A 21709-nucleotide genomic window follows, 5' to 3' on the forward strand; every position below is an offset into this window, starting at 1 on the left:
TCTTAAATGCCTATTAATAAAAAGGGATTGCTTTCTGTGGGTTATTACATGTCATCCTCAGGCCCTATGCACAGTGGGTGTTTACCCCCAGTGCATGGGGTGCTGGTGTTTAACTGTGGGTAAAGGCAAAGGTGCCCTATCCAGCCACTGTCAACCTGTCAGACTCTGAGAGGATGACAGCTGCTGCAGCTGGATGGTCCACCTGGTCTTACAAATGTTTACGGCAGTATACTTCCAGGGATGAATGCCCAAAATGCAGACTTCTTGTATTTTGGAAGAGTAAAAAAGAAAAAGGAGTGCCCAGTGTCCAATGAGATGCAAGTTGGATGGTATGTCAGAAGTTGTTTTTTTTTAAAAATAGCAATAAGTACATTAAGTCAACGCATTTATGGGGAACAGGGACTCCCCCCTTCTTCAGGGCTGTTGCAGGGGCATAATTCTGCCTCTGCAAACACCGCCGTCACTCTGACAGTCCTCCCTCTGATGGTTTGCCGTTGACCCACCTGTTTGTTTTTCCATTTATTAGCATTTAGCAATAGCCCTGAAGAAGGGGGGTCCCTGTCCCCCCCCGAAACACGTTGGCTCGATGTACTTATTGCTATTCTCAATAAACGTCTTCTGACATGCCATCCAGCTTGCATCTCATTGGACGCCAGGCGCTCCTTTTTCTGCTTGCCTTTCCAAGTCTAAATTCGGAAATTACCATTAGGCCGTACCCAAAAGGGCTCGCTACCACCATCCTTAAATTGGGCTTAAACCAGTGGAAGGGATCTCTTCCTACTTGTCCAAGTTATCACCCACCTATGACCAGTGACCGATCGAGTCAGTCCAGTGCGGTCTCCAACCCTAACAATGTTCTTGTGTTTTTGGCATTCATCCCTAGGTGTATACTGCCCTAAACATTCGAACCAGTAAGTTCACCATCCAGCCCCAGCAGCTGTCAACTCCTCCTAGAGTTTGCTCCTCCTCAGATTGCCAGTGACAGGGCTAGACAGAGCACCTGTGCCCTCCGCATCCAGCTAACACCAGAGCCCCATGCACAGTGTGTATAGGGCCTTGCACTTTGTACACCTTTTTGTTTTGATTCACCAGGAATGTATTTACCTGATTTAAACTGAAATTTCAGTTGGATTTAAATGAAAACGAATATAGTTTTCCAAAGAATCCTCATCTAATTTTGTTTCTATTATTTTCAGTTTTCCACTTTGTCGCAAAACATAATAGACAGGAAAAACAACAAATTCAATACGTAATCTGTAGTCACTTCTACCTTCTAATAGTATCATCTGTCAGCTCATCACGAAATCTGGATTTTAAATCCGTTGTACTCCCAACTTCCGTTAAGAGGGTCCACATAGTCGCACTGTATGTGGAAACATAGCTACCCTCCTCTGTTCACGACAATATGGACTTACAGTATTACATGCCAATAAAGCCAGGACATAATAGCCCACAAAACATCCCATTTATAAAATGGGGCATGCATGCAGTGCAATAGGCAGGAACATTAGTTCAAGTAGTTGTAGCAGTGCATCTGACCGCAATATATGTGTACTGCTTGTAACCACAGACAGGAAGTGAAGGGGGGGGGGGAGCCTCCTTCAGTAGTGCACAAGAGATGATGACCTGAAAAAAAAAAAAAAAAACAGTATGTAAACTTTGTGTGCAGATTCCAATATAGTGTGAAGGATGTTATGCTGGCATTGAGTTATTTTTGTATGTAAGGTTTCATGACACTTTTAATGTTTTACGTTTTTTAGTGCTATTATTATTATTATTATTATTATTATTATTATTATTATTATTATGTAGTTTAACCAGGAAATGCACTTGTTCAATTGATTTTATTTTTTATTTTTTTACTGCCAGGCTGGATAACACACTTGAAGAAATCATATTTAAATTAGTGCCAGGACTTCGGGAAAGTAAGTATTGTATTTATATTTTGGGAGGTGTACTGTTTTGTTGTCCAAGACTAACGTTTGGTTACTGTTAAATAGGAGAGGAACAAAAGGAAACTGAATTCTGGAAGAGGAAACATCCAGAAGAAAGTGGAGAAGGTAGTTTATGTTGTTCTGTGCATGTATTATCGTTTCATAGATCATTCCCAGCACCAGTAAAGCTGAACTCCAGCTTTACATTCAGTCTTGCAGACTCCTCTCTTGCACTAAAATTGCTTACTCTGATCTCACTGCACGATGTGAGCTTCTAAAGCTCCTTTTACATTACCGCGTCTCCAAAGTCGCACGACTTTCAGTGGGACTTTGGAGCACGACTTTCATCTGACTTAACACTCTCTAGACTAAAGTAGTGCAGGATCCTTTTCTGAAGTTGCTGTGACTTTTGTAGTGTCTGTAGGAATACATTGAATTTCACATGTCCTGCGACTTGGGGTCTCACAAGTTTAATCCCAAGTCACACAAGTGTGAAAGGAGCCTAATGCCTAGAACACACTACTATATATTTTTTTTCATTCAACTGGCCAGCTTTTGTTGGACTTGCTGCCATACGCATGGGCTGCACATGTCGGCCGGTTTCTGTTGCTGCCCATGTGTACAAGGCTTGAGGCTGCATTCACCTAAGCGTAGTGTCTTTGAGCGTTTTTCCAGCATTTTTCTGCGCGATTTTTGTTGTGTTTTTGAGCTTTGCCGTTTTTTTATTAGCCAATAAGGAATGGCTCTCAACTTCCTCCTGTAGGTTTGATAATTTTGCTTTGGAATAGGCCAGTTTGATCAGCCCCTCCCTCCTTCTAAGGGTTTTACTGCCTCAGTAAACATGGGATCTGAAAGGATCTCATAATGGATGTCAGCCTTTTGGGCTGAGGAGGTGTCCTAGGTTTTCCATTGGTGCAGGGGACATGAGAAGTATGTCTTCCAAAAACCAACCTTCTGGAACTCCATGGAGTGGTTTGGTTGTCCCTTTACTGCTGTACTGCTCACTGCTACAAGGTCACACTAAAAACAATTCAGTCAGACAATGCCACAGCCGTGGCTTACATCAACCATCAGGAAGGCACCAGAAGTCACACCACCATCCACATCTTTGGTGTGGGAAATTGGCATCTTCATCTGGAAATGTTCCAAGCCTTTTGCCGAAGGTGCAGGATATCAGACATGGATCTCTTGGCATCCAGATTCAATAACAAACTAGACAGGTTTGTTACCCAGTCCAGAAACCCTCAGACCTTTGCAGTGGCTCAATGGGATCAGTTCCACTTGATCTATGCCTTTCCAACTCTCCAGCTTCTCTGTCGTCTGCTCCACAGGATAGAGATGGAGGGCATTCCAGTGACTCACATTGCACCAAACTGACCAAGGATGTGTTATGTAGACATACTTAGACTTCTTGCAGACTCTCCTTGGTTCCTTCTGGGTAGTCCAGTTCTTCTGCCCAAGGTCTGGTCCACCATTTTGCTTCTTGGTCGCTGGTTTTACTGGCTTGGATGTTGAAGCTCAGGTCTTAAGGGGCAGAGAGGCCTATCAGATTCAGTCATCCCTACCCTCCTGAAAGCTAAGAAGTCAGCTTCTCGCAGTGTCAACCATTGCACTTGAAACTCCTGATTTTGTTGTGGTGCAAGACCTGGAGGCTTCATCCTAGGCGGTACTCCATGGGACACATCCTGGCTTCCACCTGTCTGGTCTAGAGCAGCATCTGGTACTATCAAAGGGCAAAGCTAGCCTTGGCCTTCTGTTTCAAAGACCAGTGTCCTCTCAATTCCAAGTTAAGGTATTTGTGCAGGGTGTTTCTCTCTGTATGTACCCCTATGACTCCATAGGGCCTTAACTTGGTTCTTTCGACCCTTCAAAGGCTGCCCTTCAAACCTATAGGGGATTTTCCCTTGTCTGACCTTACTCACAAGGTGGCCTTACTTGTTGCTATTACCTCTGCACAAAGGGCCAGCCGTATCCTGTAAGGAGCATTCGTTTTACACAAAGACAAGAATGTCGTGAGGACTAAAGCCCCCTTTCTCCCTAAAGTGGTTTCACTCCTTTCACATCAACCAGGACATTGTCTTTCTGCCCTTATGTCCTGCTCTAAAACCTCCCAGGGAAGGTTCTCTCCACTGTCTTGACACAGTATGCCTTGTGAGAGTCTGCTTCTCTTTTTGTTCAATACATTTTTATTGAAAAAATAAAATGTACAGTCATAGCTTAGTACAAGATAGTGTTTCATACAAACAGTCTGTAAGGAACACCACAAAATGTTTTCTATTGCCTAGGCAGTACTGGACAGATCAGTAAGTTAATAGCCGGACAGTATAATTAGGGAGTTACATAAGATACAACTGTATAACTAGAAAAGCTACAATTTCTGGGGAAATTGTGAAAAGTGTTCTTGCCTCTACAACTGGAGTGGGCGGAATAACTGGATGGAGTGGCTTGAGTAACTGTGAAAAGTGTTAAAAAGCTTAATATTTTAAAAAGTATAAATAGTAGTAAAAAAGTTGAAGTCCCATCATTAGCTGAAAGAGCTGAACATTTATTTCAAAAGTTTTTTTTTTTCAAAAATGAATTTTTTTTTTTTTTTTCAAAAATGATTTTTTTTTTCAAAAATGATTTTTTTTTTCAAAAATGATTTTTTTTTTTTTTTTTAATTATTTTTTTTCAAAAATGAATTTTTTTTTTTTCAAAAATATTTTTTTTCTTTTAAAAAATGTATTTTTTTTTTTTTTTTCAAAAATGATTTTTTTTTTTCAAAAATATTTTTTTTTATGGGGCGGTCATAATGTTTTGGCTGATCATGGGGTTGTCAGCTTTTGTCACCTCCCACTCTAGTTTTGAACATTTCGCCATTCATTCCTATGGGACCAATTTAGTCGCAAAAACGACGATATTTCGTGAACCATTCGGCGAAACGTTCCAGAAAGTAATAGCACACCAATTAAATGACATTGATTCCGGATTCACACTGGTATATTTCAGCTTTTCACAAAGTTCCACAAGGTAATAGCACACCAATTAAATGACATTGAACATTTCACCATTCATTCCTATGGGACCAATATTGCCGCAAAAACGACGATATTTCGTGAACCATTCGGCGAAAAAAGTTCCACAAAGTAATAGCACACCAATTAAATGACATTGAACATTTCGCCATTCATTCCTATGGGACCAATTTCGCCGCAAAAACTACGATATTTCGTGAACCATTTGGTGAAACGTTCCGCAAAGTAATAGCACACCAATCGGGAACAATCCGCACGTTTCGGTATATTATTTGTCTCTGTAGTGTAAAAACAGTGGGAGCAGTCTACAAGCATTATCAAGTCTAGCAGATGAAGTCACATGCATTTGGGGTGTCTCAGCATCTTGTGTTTACAACCACTGTTTCCTAGCAATGCTCATGCCCTGTTTATGCTTCACAAATACTGCTCCATACACAGTACACAGGACCATGATAGATGTAGTAACTATGCAGTAATTCAAATGGCCATATTTTAAAAACTATAAATCCTACAGCGAAGATCTTTATATTGTGAGAATCACAAGACCCAGACCTAGATTTTGATACATAGTATGTCTCTGAAATATTAAAAATGGAGGCACGGTCGCAGTTTAGAAATTGCCCTTCAAATTTGAAGGGGCTAGAGAGTAGTTTCAATGAATGTCAATGGACGGCGTGAGTTGCAAACAAATGGTCATATTGTGAAAACTATCAGGACTATGGCTTAGCCGTGGACATGTTTAGTGGCAGCAGGGATAGCTGAACGTTTTGATATAAGATTTGTGTAGGTGGGCTTGAAAATGAGGGAGTGGCGGCAGTTTCTGATTTTTCAGTTTTTGTCACCTCCCACTCTAGTTTCCCCATTCATTCCTATGGGACCAATTTCGCCGCAAAAACGACGCTATTTCGTGAACCATTCGGCGAAACGTTCCACAAAATAATAGCACACCATTCGGGAACAATCCGCACATTTCGGTATATTACTTGTCTATGTAGTGTAAAAACTGTGGGAGGAGTTAGGGTGGTAAATTTGGCTATAATAATAATAACTAGAAAATGCATTTCCTGGGGAAAATGCATGGGAATGCTGAATTGCTAAAATGGCCCCCAGCAAAACTGCCCCCATCATATTGCCATCAAAACTGCCCCATCATATTGGCACCATCAAAACTGCCCCATCATATTGCCACCATCAAAACTGCCCCATCAGAATTGCCCCATCAAAACTGCCCCATCAGAATTGCCCCATGAAAACTGCCCCATCATATTGCCACCATCAAAACTGCCCCATCAGAATTGCCACCATCAAAACTGCCCCATCATATTGCCACCATCAAAACTGCCCCATCATATTGCCACCATCAAAACTGCCCCATCAGAATTGCCCTATCAAAACTACCCCATCATATTGCCACCATCAAAACTGCCCCACCAAATTGCCCCATCAAAGCTGAACCATCATAATTGCCCCATCAAAACTGCCCCATCAGAATTGCCCTATCAAAACTGCCCCATCATATTCCTCTATTATAAATCAGTACATGGTGTGTCTGTCCCCTCCCCCGGGTTCTGTAATCAAAGCTAAGATGCTCCAGCCACCTCCCCCCCTGTGTATAACAGAAGCTTTGGTAACCATGGCAACAAAACAAACACAGTACACTCTGATTAATGGCTAAAATTTCTTGAAATGACCTCTAAACAAAAAGCTTTTTCTCAAAAACTGTAAAAGATATCAAACTAAAAAGATATAGCCAGATAGCTGAATATTTTGTGAACATTTTAAAGTTTGTTTGGTGTCTCTAGGTGAAAGTATGAAGGAGCTGAAACTTTTGGGAGCGGAAGAAGAATTTAAGGATTTCAAGCATGCTCCCATTGACTTCAATGTTAAAAAAAAGTGATAAAAAGCTTAATATTTTAAAAAGTATAAATGGTAGAAAAAAAGTTGAAAAAGAGCACACCTCAGCTAAAAGAGACGAACATTTTGATAGTTGAATGGTTTTAATAGCTGAAAGTATGCAGAAGTTACGCAGAACCAAAAAACGTACGGAATAAAATTAAAATTAAAAATAAATAAAATTGAATAACAATAGTGGGACTGCTAAAGCATTCCCACTAATAAGAATAACTAGAAAATGCATTTCCTGGGGAAAATGCGTGGGAATGCTGAATAGCTAAATTGCTAAAATGGCCGCCATCAAAACTGCCCCATCATACTGCCATCAAAACTGCCCCATCAGAATTGCCCCATCAAAATTGCCCCCATTAAAATTGCCCCATCATATTGCCCCCATCAAAACTGCCCCATCAGAATTGCCCCATCAAAATTGTCCCCATTAAAACTGCCCCATCATATTGCCACCATCAAAACTGCCCCATCAGAATTGCCCCATCAAAACTGCCCCATCATATTGCCACCATCAAAACTGCCCCCATCAAAACTGCCCCATCATATTGCCACCTTTAAAACTGCTCCATTAAAATTGTCCCCATCAAAACTGCCCCATCATATTGCCACTATCAAAACTGCCCCATCCAAACTGCCCCATCATATTGCCACCATGAAAACTGCCCCATCAGAATTGCCCTATCAAAACTGCCCATCATATTGCCACCATCAAAACTGCCCCATCAGAATTGTCCCATCAAAACTGCCCCATCATATTGCCACCATCAAAACTGCCCCCATCAAAACTGCCCCATCATATTGCCACCTTTAAAACTGCTCCATTAAAATTGTCCCCATCAAAACTGCCCCATCATATTGCCACTATCAAAACTGCCCCATCCAAACTGCCCCATCATATTGCCACCATGAAAACTGCCCCATCAGAATTGCCCTATCAAAACTGCCCATCATATTGCCACCATCAAAACTGCGCCATCAGAATTGTCCCATCAAAACTGCCCCAACATATTGCCACCATCAAAACTGCCCCATCATAATTGCCACCAATAAAACTGCCCCATCATAATTGCCCCATCAAAACTGCCCCATCAGAATTGCCCTATCAAAACTGCCCCATCATATTCCTCTATTATAAATCAGTACATGGTGTGTCTGTCCCCTCCCCCGGGCTTTGTAATCAGAGCTGAGATGCTCCAGCCACCTCCCCCGTGTATAACAGAAGCTTTGGTAACCATGGCAACAAAACAAACACAGTACACTCTGATTAATGGCTAAAATTTCCTGAAATGACCTCTAAACAAAAAGCTTTTTCTCAAAAACTGTAAAAGATATCAAACTGAAAAGCTATAGCCAGATAGCTGAATATTTTGTGAACATTTTAAAGTTTGTTTGGCGTCTGTAGGTGAAAGTATGAAGGAGCTGAAACTTTTGGGAGCGGAAGAAGAATTTAAGGATTTCAAGCATGCTCCCATTGACTTCAATGTTAAAAAAAAGTGTTAAAAAGCTTAATATTTTAAAAAGTATAAATGGTAGATAAAAAGTTGAAAAAGAGCACACATCAGCTAAAAGAGACGAACATTTTAATAGTTGAATGGTTTTAATAGCTGAAAGTATGCAGAAGTTACGCAGAACCAAAAAACGTACGGAATAAGAAGAAGAAGAATAAATAAAAAAACGAATAAAAATAGTGGGACTGCTAAAGCAGTCCCACTAATAAGAATAATATATATGTGAGATAACAGTAAGTGGTCTTGCTATGCAAGAACACTTAATAACAATTTTCCAGGAGAAGAGTGGAGTATTGAAAAGAAAAGAGTAGAAGTCAGGAAAAGGGAAGAAAAGACAATGAAAAAAGTGAGGATTGGTGGGAGGGGGTTTAGGGATTGGAGTGCTTCTACTTTCGACACATGAGATATTAGGCCTGCAATATAAAAGGGACCAATTGGGTATTGGAAGACATAATCTCAGAATAGGCTGGAGAGAAAGTAAAGGCGAACCAGCAGGCCCATATTTTATGCGTAATGGGTGCCAAATCTCTATGTTTAAGCGTAAGGTCTTACATATCGTAAATTTGGTTAAGTTCTTTAAAACTTTGTTGGATGTTGGGAATGATAGGTTGTTTCCAATGGCGGGGGATAAGTGATTTTGCAGCATTTAGAAGGTGTGGAGTGCTTAAGCGCCTATATCAGCCTACTGGTTCGACTGTACAATGGAAGAGGACTACCCATGGGTCATTGGGTATGGGAAAACCTTGAATTTTTTCGATCCAGTGTAAGCTTGATGACCATAACATTTGTATTAGGGGGCATTGCCATTAGGTATGGGCGTGGGTGGCAAGTTCGCCACAGCCCCTCAGACACATAGCAGAGGTGTCCGGGAAAATACGGTGACGTTTAGCGGGGGTGTGGTGCCACCTTGTTAGTATTTTGTAGTTTACTTCTGCAGACCTAGTTGAAATGGATAAGATGTGGGTCAGTTGGAGTACAGTGTCCTGTTGCTTATCCGTGAGAGGATGTTGTAAATCCCTTTTCCATGCTCCCATATATTGAGGAACTGAGGTAGAGTCCAGATCCAGCAAGGCTTTGTAGAATTGCGATATAGTTTTATGTGGAGGTTGGGAGCCCGCTAGAATTTTTTTCCACTGGGTTGAGGTCTGCCAGGGAGCAGAGGGGTTTTGGCAAGGTTTTGATGAATTGAGCTAGTTGTTTGTCTCCAACAGTCCTTGAAGGAAGGAGTAGTAGACTAGATGATGTAGCGAAGGTGCTTTATCCCTACGGAAGTTGTAACATGTTGGAGAAGAGCATCAGGTGATAGCCAGTGCTGAAATTGGGGGTCAGTCTGACCCGGCGGAAAATAGAAGTGACCAATTAGAGGCATTAAGGGGGAGTTGTTTTCCCAACTGTGAGTTCTATGTAGGGAATTCCAAATTGTGACGGTGGACCACGTGAGAGGGGAAGTAGAATGATGGTGAGTTTTAGGAATCCAGATTTGGGAGAACAAGTCCGTGCCACTCAGATCACGTTCCAGTTGTACCCATAGCTTATTGTCCACACAGTATTTCCAGTCTGCAGATCTTTGTAGTATTACTGCTAGGAAGTATTTTTTTAAAGTTAGGGAGTGCTGTCTTTTAGCCTGGTCAAAAGTTAGGGAGTGCTGTCTTTTAGCCTGGTCAGTGCGGTTCTTGAAATGCGTGGTTGCTTACGGTGCCATACATATTTAAGAATTAAAGAGGAGCGAGTTGAGAAGAACCCTGGGAGCATTCTGTAAGGTATCATCTGAAGAAGGAATAGAACCCTGGGTAGCACATTCATTTTATTGACACTGATTCTTCCCAACCATGAGTTTGCTAGATGGTGCCATCTTTGTAGGTCTTATCTAATGGAGTTTAACGGGGGCAGGTAATGAGCCCTAAAAAGGCTGGAAGGGTTAGGGGTTAGAAAGAGATTCCTAGATATTTTAAGGTGCAGGGTTGCCAGGCAAAGGGAAATTCTGGTTTCAGTTTGTGGACCTCAGTTGTCGGGAGGGAGAAATTAAGAATTTCAGATTTGGATAGGTTAATCTTGAAATCAGAAATTTCACCAAGTACTTTAAAGGCTGTCATTAGGTTTGGCAGGGAAATTATCAGCTGTTGGACATAGAACAGAATGTCATCTGCACAAGCAGCGTGTTTGTGTTCTTTTTTCCCTACTGAGATGCCATGAATGTTGGGGTTTTGACGGATCATTGCTAGAAAAGGTTCAAGGGATAGGGTGAATAGGAGAGGGGACAGGGGGCAACCTTGTCTAGTACCATTGAATAATGAGAATGCTTCACCCAAAGTACTATTAACGTGTATCTGAGCTGTAAGTGAATTATACAGGGCCGCTATCATGCTTAGCATGTTAGGGCCTATGCCCAAGTGTGTTAGAGTTGCCATTAGATATTCCCAGTCCACCCTATCAAATGCCTTCTCTGCATCGGTGGAAAGGAGAAAGGTGGGCTGGGAACATCTGCGTGTATGGGACATAAGTAATATGGTGCGCAGTGCTTCTCTGCCCAGGATAAATCCTGTTTGATCTTGGGAAACCCAAGTGGAGATTAGGGGTTTAAGAGTCTGTTAGCTAATGCTTTGGCGTGAATTTTTGCATCTATATTTAATAGAGATATTGGCTTGTAGCTCCCACATAAGCTGGGGTCTTTCCTTGGTTTAGGTAAAACAGTGATATGAGCATGTAGAGTTTCAGGACACAGGGAGTGACCCTCGCTCAGGGTATTGGAGTATGCTTTCATTAAAGGTAGAAAAGTGTCTTGGAATAGTTTATGATAGTTGACTATCAGGCCATCGGGACCAGGAGCCTTACCCTTAGATATAGATTTAAGTGCATAACTCTGCTGTGGTTATTTGTGCTTCAAGTGATTCAAGTGAAGTGGTTGGTATCTTAGGAAGGTTGGCTTGGGCAAGATAGTCTCAGATTGTGTTATGTTGGATGTTCGCATCGGTAATAGATTTATTTAACGTGATAAAGGTGCTGGTAACATGAGCGGAATTCATCAGCAATGGTCTCGTGTACTAGGTTATCGTTGGAGGTTTTTATTGTTATAAACGTAGATGATTTTTTATGTTTAAGTGATCTGGCTAGGTGTCTACCTGGTTTATTGCCCCATTCGTAAATTTGCTGAGAGATGAGGCGAAATTTTGCGTTTTTGATCTGTATGATATAGTGATTTTAATTCGTCCCATTTTTGGGTAAGTTGGTGTAGGAGGTCATTGGGTGTGGACAATTTATGGTCTCATACTTGAGTCTATATTCTAGAGTCTTGATGTTGTGGATAAGAGTGGACTGTTGGAGAATCCTCTCCTTTTTCCTCCGTGAGCCCAGTTCAGTGAACTTGCCCCGGATGTGAGCTTTATGACCCTCCCTGAGCACGCCAGGCGTGATGTCGGGGGTTGAATTTTCATCAAAATAACGAGATCAACCTCAATCTGTGTCTTATTCACAACATCCTTTAACAGGGAGTCATTAAGTTTCCAGCTGTTTACCCTACGGGGGAGGAGAGGTAGTGTCAGGTGTATGGTTATTGGGGCATGATCAGATAGTGTGGAAACTTCTATCTTGGCTGGGTATAGTAGGTCCAAGTGATGATGGTCAATGAAGATGTAATCTATCCTGGAGTATGAATGATGTATATGTGAAAAATGTGATCAGTCCTTGTCTTTAGGGTGCAGCACTCGCCAGATGTCCATGAGTTGAGCGTCATGTAGATGTTTGCATATGAGAGTCAAATGTTTCTGTGAGATGGATGATGTGCCCTGTGAGGTGTCAAGTTGGGGTTCAAGTGGGACATTAATGTCCCCTGCAAGGATGATGCAACCTTGTGCAAATACTTTCAACTTGTGCAAGGTGTCAGATAGGAACGTGGCTTGGTCATGGTTGGGAGCATATATAGCAGGGGTGCATTGAATGTTCCCCCAGGGTGCCCTTCAGGAAAAGATACCTGCCACAATCGTCTCCCCATTAGTCACATTGAAACGAGATCCCACTGTGAAAACCAATGGCGACTCCCTTTCCTTTATAAACGTCCATAAGTCCATAAAACCATGCTGGATACTCAGGTGAGAATAGTTTTAGTGGAGGTAGTGTGGGTGAGGTCAGTCTCTTGAAGGGAAACTATGTCACATTGAAGTCATTTGAGTTCTCTAAAGAGATTATGTCATTTACCTGAGGCATACAAGCCTCTGACATTGAGAGAGACAATGTTAACAGTCGCCAAATACATCACAATAAGGCACGCTTATAAATATAGTACTGCAGCCTGGGGAACATTGCACAACACTCCAAGATGGGGTTCAGTACAGTGGGCCCAGGACGGGGAGCCCCCTGTTTTGGGGGGGTAGGCTGGCTTGAAAGAGCTAGGAAGGTCCTCATTGAAGAACTAGTACATTTGGGGTTGCCCCCCGAGGTAACCTGAGTAACAAGCAAAAAACATTCTCCTTGAGCAAGATACGTAAATACCACTACATTATATCTCTGTGAGAGGAAGGGAAATGAGATCTAGGCAGAACTTTTACAGCTCTTCAGGGAAACAAAGTGTAGCGGTGTGGCCATCTCTGATGGCAATGAGACTGGCCAGGAAGCCCCATCTATAGGAGATAGAGTTGCAAAGCTTGTCAGTGAGTGGTCGCAGAGCCAGTCTGCCTTTCAGGCAAATTCTTTTTTGTAGTTCCCACAGGGAATAAGGTGCTACAAGTTGTATATACACCTCTACACCGCTCCTAAAGCGCCCCAAAGATGCTGCCTGCAGGACTTTTTTAGCGTCCTGCCAGCGCTTAGATTTTACCTACTCACTCAGTCTCTGACCCCGTTACTTCATTCTTCATTTCTTGATATTATATAACAATGCCATGTGTATAGAATTTTTATTAGCCACGAGTTCTTGGTTGTTAGGACTGTTCTATGTGGACTGCTGTTTTTGTATTAGCCTGGCTTGTGGTGTTCTTGTGTCCTTGTACAGTATTTACATTGGTGGGTAATGCTGACATTGCAGGGAAGTAGTATGCTTTAATGTAACCAATGTTATGAGATAATAGATTTTATTTAGCAGATCAGGAAGTATTAACTTCCTGAAATGAACTATGAACATTGAGTGTTCTTTACACTGCCTAGTATAATAATGTGTGAACTTTAGGAAGTGAGAATTTCCTGGTAAATAACACTTATTTTTCTTTTTATTTTACAACGCTGCATGAAAGTGAAGTTTTGGCAAATGTGATTGTTAATATACCCACTTTGCTCCAAGTAACTGTTTCTGAACAATAGGCAAGAATGTAACTGCAGAAAGGAATTAGGAACAATGTGTATGATAAAAGGCCAGGATAAGTCCTCGGTAAACACAATGGGCAGATTTATGAAAACAACAGTAGAATGATACGTGCCTGTTGCCTTTTCCAGTATGCAACTGGAGAAATAAATGTAAAGTACCTCTTTATAATTCTGTTGATTATGAAATTATCAAATATATAATTATTATATAATACTCTATTCACAAGCATGTGTTATTACTTAAAGTGATATTGAACCCACAACCCGGGCAGGGGGACAGGCTGCAGCAGGCATCTTGCAGCGTCCTCCGTGTCCTTCTGAGATCACGGCAGCTTCCGCTGTACATCTTCTCCCTTCCTTCTAGGCGTCCAATTGGGAAATGGGTAACAGACTGGCGCTTCCTGATTGGCGAAGAGGCGATTCAGTGTTAGAAAAGCAAATATTAATTTGCTTTTCTAACACATCTGGGTGGACTCCAAGCGCAATGCTCTGCGCTCCAAGTCCACCCTATTTTGAAGCCTATTAGAGCCTATGGCTCTAATCAGGTGCTTCAAAAACACACCCCCGCCACTGTAATTCAGGCACCCAGTTTCTGCAAAGGGGCTGGACGCCTGAATAGGGGGTGGCAGTGGCGGCCATGTATAGATTTATGCAATGCATGAATCTATCCATTATGCATATAGGGGGGTGGCGAGGATAGAGGTGGCAGCGCCGGTGCGCCCTTAAAGCCGCCCCTGTATATTGCAGTTTACCAATCATTAGATGTGGTGGCTGCATTAGCTTTTTTTTTTTTTTTTAGGCTTTATCCCCCCCTCCGTTTTCACCTGGTGATCTGGCTAGTAGCACACCTCCTGTATTAGAGTGCCAATTAACTGGATGAAGGAGCAACAAAGGCACCTTTGGGCAGCAGCATTGTCAGATTAGGGGGAGGGTAGTGTTAGCAACAGTTCAGCTTCAGGTCTTTAGTGCATCTAAATCTGCTAGTGATCCTTATAAGGAGTTACAGCAGCAGTTTTGTTCCTTTTGGGAAAAAGGTTTTACATAAATAAAAGCTGATCATTGTAAGCACCCCTTGTCAGTGGTAAATGGTTTGTCTCAGCCTTCTAACTGCTACTACTGCAGGACAGCTTTTTTTCTGTTGAAAAACAACAGACATACTGGCTGGATCACCAGCTGAAAATAAGAGAGCCTAAAAAAGAAAACTAATGCTATCACATCTAAGAATTGCTAAGCTGCAATATAATAAATGTTTGCTTTTTGGGTTTAATACCGCTTGCATCTCTGCTGCATTTTTAAAGTGATACTAAAGTCTAGTTTTTTTCTAGTTAAAAATAACAAACATGTTATACTTACCTGCCCTGTGTAGTTGTTTTGCACAGAGCAGCCCAGATCTTCCTCTTCCCTGGCCCCTCCTTCCTGTCGAGTGCTACCACAGCAAGCAGCTTGCTATGGGGGCCCCCGAGCTGAGCTGCAGCTCCATGTGTCCGTTCAGACACGGAGCCACGACTTTGCCCCTGCCTCCTTTCTCTCCTCATTGGCTGACAGCAGCGGGGCCAATAGCGCTGCGCTGCTGTCTACGCCAATGAGAAGGGGGGAAGCAGCCGAGACACTCTTGTAACATCGCTAGATCTAAATGGACCTCAGGTAAGTATGGGGAGGAGGGGGGGTTGCTGCACACAGAAGGCTTTTTTATCTTAATGCATTAAGACCAAAAAAAAAAACACTTTAAAGTGGTTGTAAACCCTTTACAACCACTTTATTCTACAGGCAAGCCTATAATGAGGCTTACCTGTAGCTACACTGGATATCTCCTAAACCTGCATGGTTTAGGAGATATCCCCTGTATTTGCATGTGCCGACGTCATCGACACATGCGCACTTAACTCAAAAAGAGGAAAGAAAATACTGGCTCCCTTATTTCTTCCCAACTCAGTGCAATGTGGTTCCAGTCTATAGACTCACCAGGTAGTAGTATTGCTCACAGTTCAAAACAAGTTATGTTTAGCTGCCACTTAAACTTAAGAAAACAAATATATATATATATATATATATATATATATATATATATATATATATATATATATATATAGTATAAAAATGGTCTATCATAGTTAGAACATCTTATCCAAGCGGCGCTTCTGTCAAAATTCTAAATATTGACATATCTGCATATATGATAATATACATGCAATAGTGCTAACCAAACAGAAAATAGCAGACACAAAAGTGAATAGACGTGAAGATCAAGTCCGTGGCAAGCTTCATATGTAGATAAAGAGGGGAAATATTCAGGTAGTGCACCAATCGCCTTATTCCGCACCCCGTGCTCCACACGCCCCTTTGGGGTTTAAACTCACCACAAATATGTAGATAAAAAGTATTTACGATATCCCACTAGTTTCCTGCGTCAGCCAGCTCGGAAGATAACAACATCCAAGGATATAGAAAAAGATAAACTCCACATAGAGTATTTCTATTTTCCAGTTTTTTTATTAGAGATGTGTGTCATCCAAAGCATTAAAAAACTTCTCTTCCATACAGCTGCTATTATCACCAGTACATCCGATGGCTTGATGTCAGGTACAACACTAACGGTGGTTCACCAAAGGGCCGGAGATGTCTTAAAGTACTGCGGGGGACACTACAGGTCCGCCCAGTGCTGATCTCTTCCAGAATCTGTGGTGGATAATGAAGCGCAGCGTCGAATGCGTGTGTTCAGTCCGCCGTAAGGTCACTCCCTGACCGGTTTCGTCATTCCAACTTTGTCAAAGGGACGTCCCTTTGACAAAGTCGGGATGACGAAACCGGTCAGGGAGTGACCTTACGGCCCTTTGGTGAACCACCGTTAGTCACCATCTGTCTCCAGATGGTGTATCCCTTGGGGGCATTACCCAGACCCCACCGCGGGGATGGCTTGTAATGATTGTTTTAAAACTGGATCTCATGTTAGACGCTCAACTTGGCACATAGTGCGTGTGTCGTTAACCATAGGTTCAGGGCCATGGTCCATACAAAGCATCACAAAGTACCAGTTATATCGACAGACATTCAGTGTTGTATATATCAAAGAAAAATGAAAAAAAAAAAAAATGAATGAAACTAAAAACTAACAAATTTTTTGGCAGTGCACATGTCTAAAAAAGACCCAATCCACTCTGTCCAATGCTTTCTCTGCATCTGTGAATAAAAGCACTAGTGAAGTGTGTCTTATTTGGGAGAAGTTGATGGCATTAAGGACCCACTGAGTATTGTCCCTACCAAGAGTGAATCCAGACTGGTCTGGGTGGAAAAAAGCAGGAATGTGCGGTAGCAATCTGGAGGCAAGGAATATCCTTAAATCTATGTTAAGCAGGGAAATGGGGCTGTAACTCTGGTATGGAGCAGGATCCTTGCCTTCTTTTGAAACAACTGCTATGTGTGCCTGTAATGGAACATCCAGGAGTGAATGGCTTTCCCTGAGTGAGTTATAGGCCTGTGAAAATCTGTGGGCCAAACAGTCCTGGAAGGTCCTATAGTAGGCCAGAGTGAAGCCATCTGTGCCTGGTACCTTGCCTGACTTCAAAGATTTAATTGCACAAAGAAATGGGTAATAAGGGTCTCCCAGCTCTTGTATGATATCCACATAGAGTTTAGACATGCCAAAAGATTGGATTTACTGTTAAAGCGGGGTTCCACTCAAATTTTTTACTTAATCTTACCCCCTTCAGTTAATTGCATAGATGTTCAAATGCCGCACGAAAATTTTTTTTATCGCTGTAATTACCTTTATATTGTACTTTATTGTGGCACTTCCTGTTTCTCCTCCCATGGGAGTAGGCATGTTTATTGCCTTTCCCCGGCGCCGCACTGTCTCCTGGGAGCTTAGTGTCAGGCTTCCCAAGATTCAGTGCAGGAACAATGATCATGCGTGTGAACAAGCTGTGAATGAACAGCATTCACCGCGTCCAGGAAATCAATCCTTGTGGGCTTCACATGCCCACAAGCAAGCCGGACTCCCACTTTAAGTGTTTGGACTCCAGAGAGGAGTGGGTTGATTGATCTCCTAGATTATAGACGGCAGAGTAATGTACTTTGAAGTCCCTAGCTATGTCAGGGGAGGTCTTAAAGTGGAACTTCACCTTAAAGGAGAAGTTCCACTTTAAGTCCCCCCCCCCCCCACTCGCTCCCACTTCAGCTTGGATGGCCTATGGGGCGATCTGAGTGTAAGTTTTCCTCCCCCCTCCCCGCAGTCTTCTGGGACATGTCACAGGTCTCAGAAGACCACTGGACCATTCACAAAGCACACGCATGCACAGTGGCCAGCCGGCTGCATAGCCAGCTGCCCACAGTTAGGATGTTGGTGCCGGAACCCGAAGATAGTGAAAAACTAGCCCAGGTGAGCAGCGGATCTTTGAACAGGTAAGTGTCCTTTTTAATAAATTCAGCAGCTACAGGATTTGTAGCTGCTGACTTTGAACTTTTTTTTCAGAGTGAGCAAATGCTTTAACTGTGTTATCTCCCTGCGTCTTAATTTGTGGAATATAATTTCTTGCCCTGGATTGTTTAAGTGGTAGCAATCTTCCCAGCTTGTTGCCAAATTCGTAGACTGCCCTTCTACATTGTGTAAGTTTTGTTTTATTGATAAGGAGGGAGTTTAACTTGCTTCAAAGGCCAATTTAGGGAGTTTTAGGGAGTTTCAATTAAATTCTTGTTAGATTTGATTTTTATAAGTCGGGCCTTGTAAATGCGTTTCATTCAACTTCCCTCTCCACGAACGTGGCAAGGAGTTAATTTTCATCATTTTTGAGTTCTCCGCATACAACATAACACTGTTTACATGTTGGCATAATAAACTGGGATATGAAGGTTTGAAGATAATGTTAAAAGAACTTAATTAAAAATTTTTTTAATACTTCTCTTTAACAGATGGATACCCAAACAATAAGAGGCTTAAGGATGATGAAGAGGAACATGATGAAAACAAAGACTACCACAGAAGCGACCCCCAGATTGCTATATGTCTTGATTGTCTTCGGAATAATGGCCAGTCTGGGGATAACGTAGTAAAGGTAACTGCAGTTAATTACTAATGTTCTCCAGTACCCAGCCTTCCAGCAGCTGTCCAACCACTGGGTGTGTTCAGCCATCCTTTTCCTCCTGGTGGCATTTCCAAAAATCAAATGAAGAAAGGCTGAAATAAAGTGACAACTTTAATATCTGTCCGGAAGCCGTAAGAGGTGCTAATGAAATTTTTTTTTTTTTTTTTTTTTTAAATCCAGAATTACAAATGTAGATGGTATCCATATAACCAGGGTACTTGGTTATCAGGGTTGGGATAACTTGTGTGTGGAGAATACATCAAATCAACATAAACTAATTGTTCAGTTCAGCTTTTAAAAATAGGCAATGTGAGTAGAGGATTTATGTTCTATATAACCTTGTGTTGTGTTAAAACTTCTATATAACCAAAGTGGAACTACACTGCCTCTGAGCAACACAAACCAAAAACGCTTTTTATTTTGATTTACTATTTTAGGCAAACATACCCATCCATCCATGTCTCCGTGCTTTATTTTGCTGAGAAATCACTTTGAAAAACAGCATTTCTGGCCGTGGAATCTTGAGTTAGGGTAGATGATGTACAGTGAGGGGAAAAAAGTACTTGATCCCCTGCTGGTTTTGTACTTTTGCCCACTGACAAAGAAATGATCAGTCTATAATTTTAATATTAGGTTTATTTTAACAGTGAGAGACAGAATGACAACAAAAATATTCAGAAAAACGCATTTCAAAAAGTTATAAATTGATTTGCATTTTAATGAGTGAAGTAAGTATTTGATCCCCTATCAATCAGCAAGATTTCTGGCTCCCAGGTGTCTTCTATACAGGTAACCAGCTAAGATTAGGAGCACTCTCTTAAAGAGAGTGCTCCTAAACTCAGCTTGTTCCCTTTCCACAAAAGAAATCAATCAATCAATCAGATTCCAATCTCTCCACCATAGCCAAGCCCAAAGAGCTGACCAAGGATGTCAGGGACAAGATTGTAGACCTACACAAGGCTGTAATGGGCTACAAAACCATTGCCAAGCAGCTTGGTGAGAGGGTGACAACAGTTGGTGCGATTATTCGCAAATGGAAAACACAAAATAACTGTCAATCTCCCTTGGTCTGGGGCTCCATGCAAGATCTCACCTCATGAAGTTTCAATGATCATGAGAACAGGGAGGAATAAGCCCAGAACTACATGGGAGAATCGTGTCAATGATCTCAAGGCAGCTGGGACCATAGTCACCAAGAAAACAATTTGTAATACACTACGCCATGAAGAACTGAAATCCTGCAGTGCCCACAAGGTCCCCCTGTTTAAAAAAGTACATGTATAGGCCCATCCTAAGTTTGCTAATGAACATCTGAATGATTCAGAGGAGAACTGGGTGAAAGTGTTGTGGTCAGATGAGACCAAAATCAAGCTCTTTGGCATCAACTTAACTTGCCATGTTTGGAGGAGGAGGAATGCTACCTAAGAACGCCATCCCCACCGTCAAACATGGAGATGGAAACATTGTGCTTTGGGGTGTTTTTCTGCTAAGGGGACAACTTCACCGCATCAAAGGGACGATAAACGGGGCCATGTACCATCAAATCTTGGATGAGAACCTCCTTCCCTTAGCCAGGGCATTGAAAATGGGGTAGTGGATGGGGTATTCCAGCATGACAATAACCCAAAACACACAGCTCAAGAAGAAGCACATTAAGGTGCTGGAGTGGCCTAGCAAGTCTCCAGACCTTAATCCCATAGAAAATATGTGAAGGGAGCTGAAGGTTTGAGTTGGCAAACGTCAGCCTCGAAACCTTAATGATTGGAGAGGATCTACAAACAGGAGTGGGACAAAATCCCTCCTGAGATGTGTGCAAACCTGGTGGCCAACTACAAGAAACATCTGTGACCTCTGTGATTGCCAACAAGGGTTTTGCCACCAAGTACTAATTCATGTTCTGCGAAGGGGTCAAATATTTATTTCACAAATTAAAATACAAATCGATTTATAGCTTTTTTGAAATGCATTTTTTGCAATATTTTTGTTGTTATTTTGTCTCACTGTTTAAATAAACCTACCAATAAACTTATAGACTGATCATTTCTTTGTCAATAGGCAAACGTACAAAATCAGCAGGGGATCAAATACTGGGGGTGTGCTTAACTGAGAAAACTCCTCCTCAAAACTCCTGGGGTGTATTACAATATTTGCCTAGACCTAGAAACCAGGAAGTAATTGAAGAAATGTAAAAGAAAAAGTTTAAAACAAGTAATTATGATCTACTTTCATATCTATTTACTAATGCTAGCAGCATAAGGAGTTACAAGAGTCAATGTTTGAGAGGGTGAAGTTCTGCTTTAACTGCAGTGCTCTGGTTCAGGGCTTCATGACTTAGGCCCCTTTCACACTGAGGCACTTCTAAACCTCCAGTAAAATACTGAGCGCTTTTGTAGAGCTTTTCATGCGCTTTTGAAGAGCTTTCCATTCATTTCAACGGAGAGGGACGTTTTTTCACCGCCCTGCCAGCGCACTGCCCCAGTGTGAAAGCATTCATTGATTTTAATGGAAATAGGTTTTCGTGAGCTTTTCAGGCGTTTTTTTTTTTTGGAGTGAAAGCGCCTCAGTGTTGAAAGGGGTCTTAAAGTAGCAGCAGCAGCAGTGTGTTAAGATGCTGACATCTCCAGAGTCTTCACCCTAAGCCCCCCTTCACACTGAAGCCTTTTTTCAGGTGCTAAAGGGCTAAAAATAGCGCCTGAAAAACGCCTCCCCTGCAGCCCCAGTGTGAAAATCTTTCACGCTGGAGCGGTGCGCTTGCAGGACATTAGAGAAAGAAAAAGTCCTGCAAGCAGCATCTTTGGAGCGGTTTAGGAGTAGCGTATACACCGCTCCTCCAACGCTCCTGCCCATTAAAATGAATGGGCATCGCTGCCGAAGCACCTGCAAAGAGCTTCGGCAGCGGCGCTTTTCAGGCACATAATTGTCCCCATTGTATGTACAGTATATACATGGGACCTGTGCCTTTTGCCAATTATGTGTCC

General features: G+C 42.0%; 1 protein-coding gene across 3 annotated transcripts in view; it reads left to right on the top strand.

Annotated features, from left to right (window-relative positions):
- PCGF5 (polycomb group ring finger 5) overlaps positions 1-21709 on the top strand; it is a 109094-nt gene that overhangs the window by 65185 nt on the left and 22200 nt on the right. For all 3 annotated transcript variants that reach the window (XR_012235677.1, XM_073596406.1, XM_073596407.1), the window contains 3 exons: positions 1870-1925; positions 2001-2060; positions 18559-18701. Coding sequence is in view for 2 of the 3 variants with exons in the window: in XM_073596406.1 (XP_073452507.1) it covers positions 1870-1925; positions 2001-2060; positions 18559-18701 (259 nt within the window). In the remaining variant the exon portion in view is untranslated. The remainder of the gene's footprint in view (positions 1-1869; positions 1926-2000; positions 2061-18558; positions 18702-21709) is intronic.

This window comes from Aquarana catesbeiana, linkage group LG08, assembly GCF_042186555.1.
Source record: "Aquarana catesbeiana isolate 2022-GZ linkage group LG08, ASM4218655v1, whole genome shotgun sequence".
Taxonomy (NCBI): domain Eukaryota; kingdom Metazoa; phylum Chordata; class Amphibia; order Anura; family Ranidae; genus Aquarana; species Aquarana catesbeiana.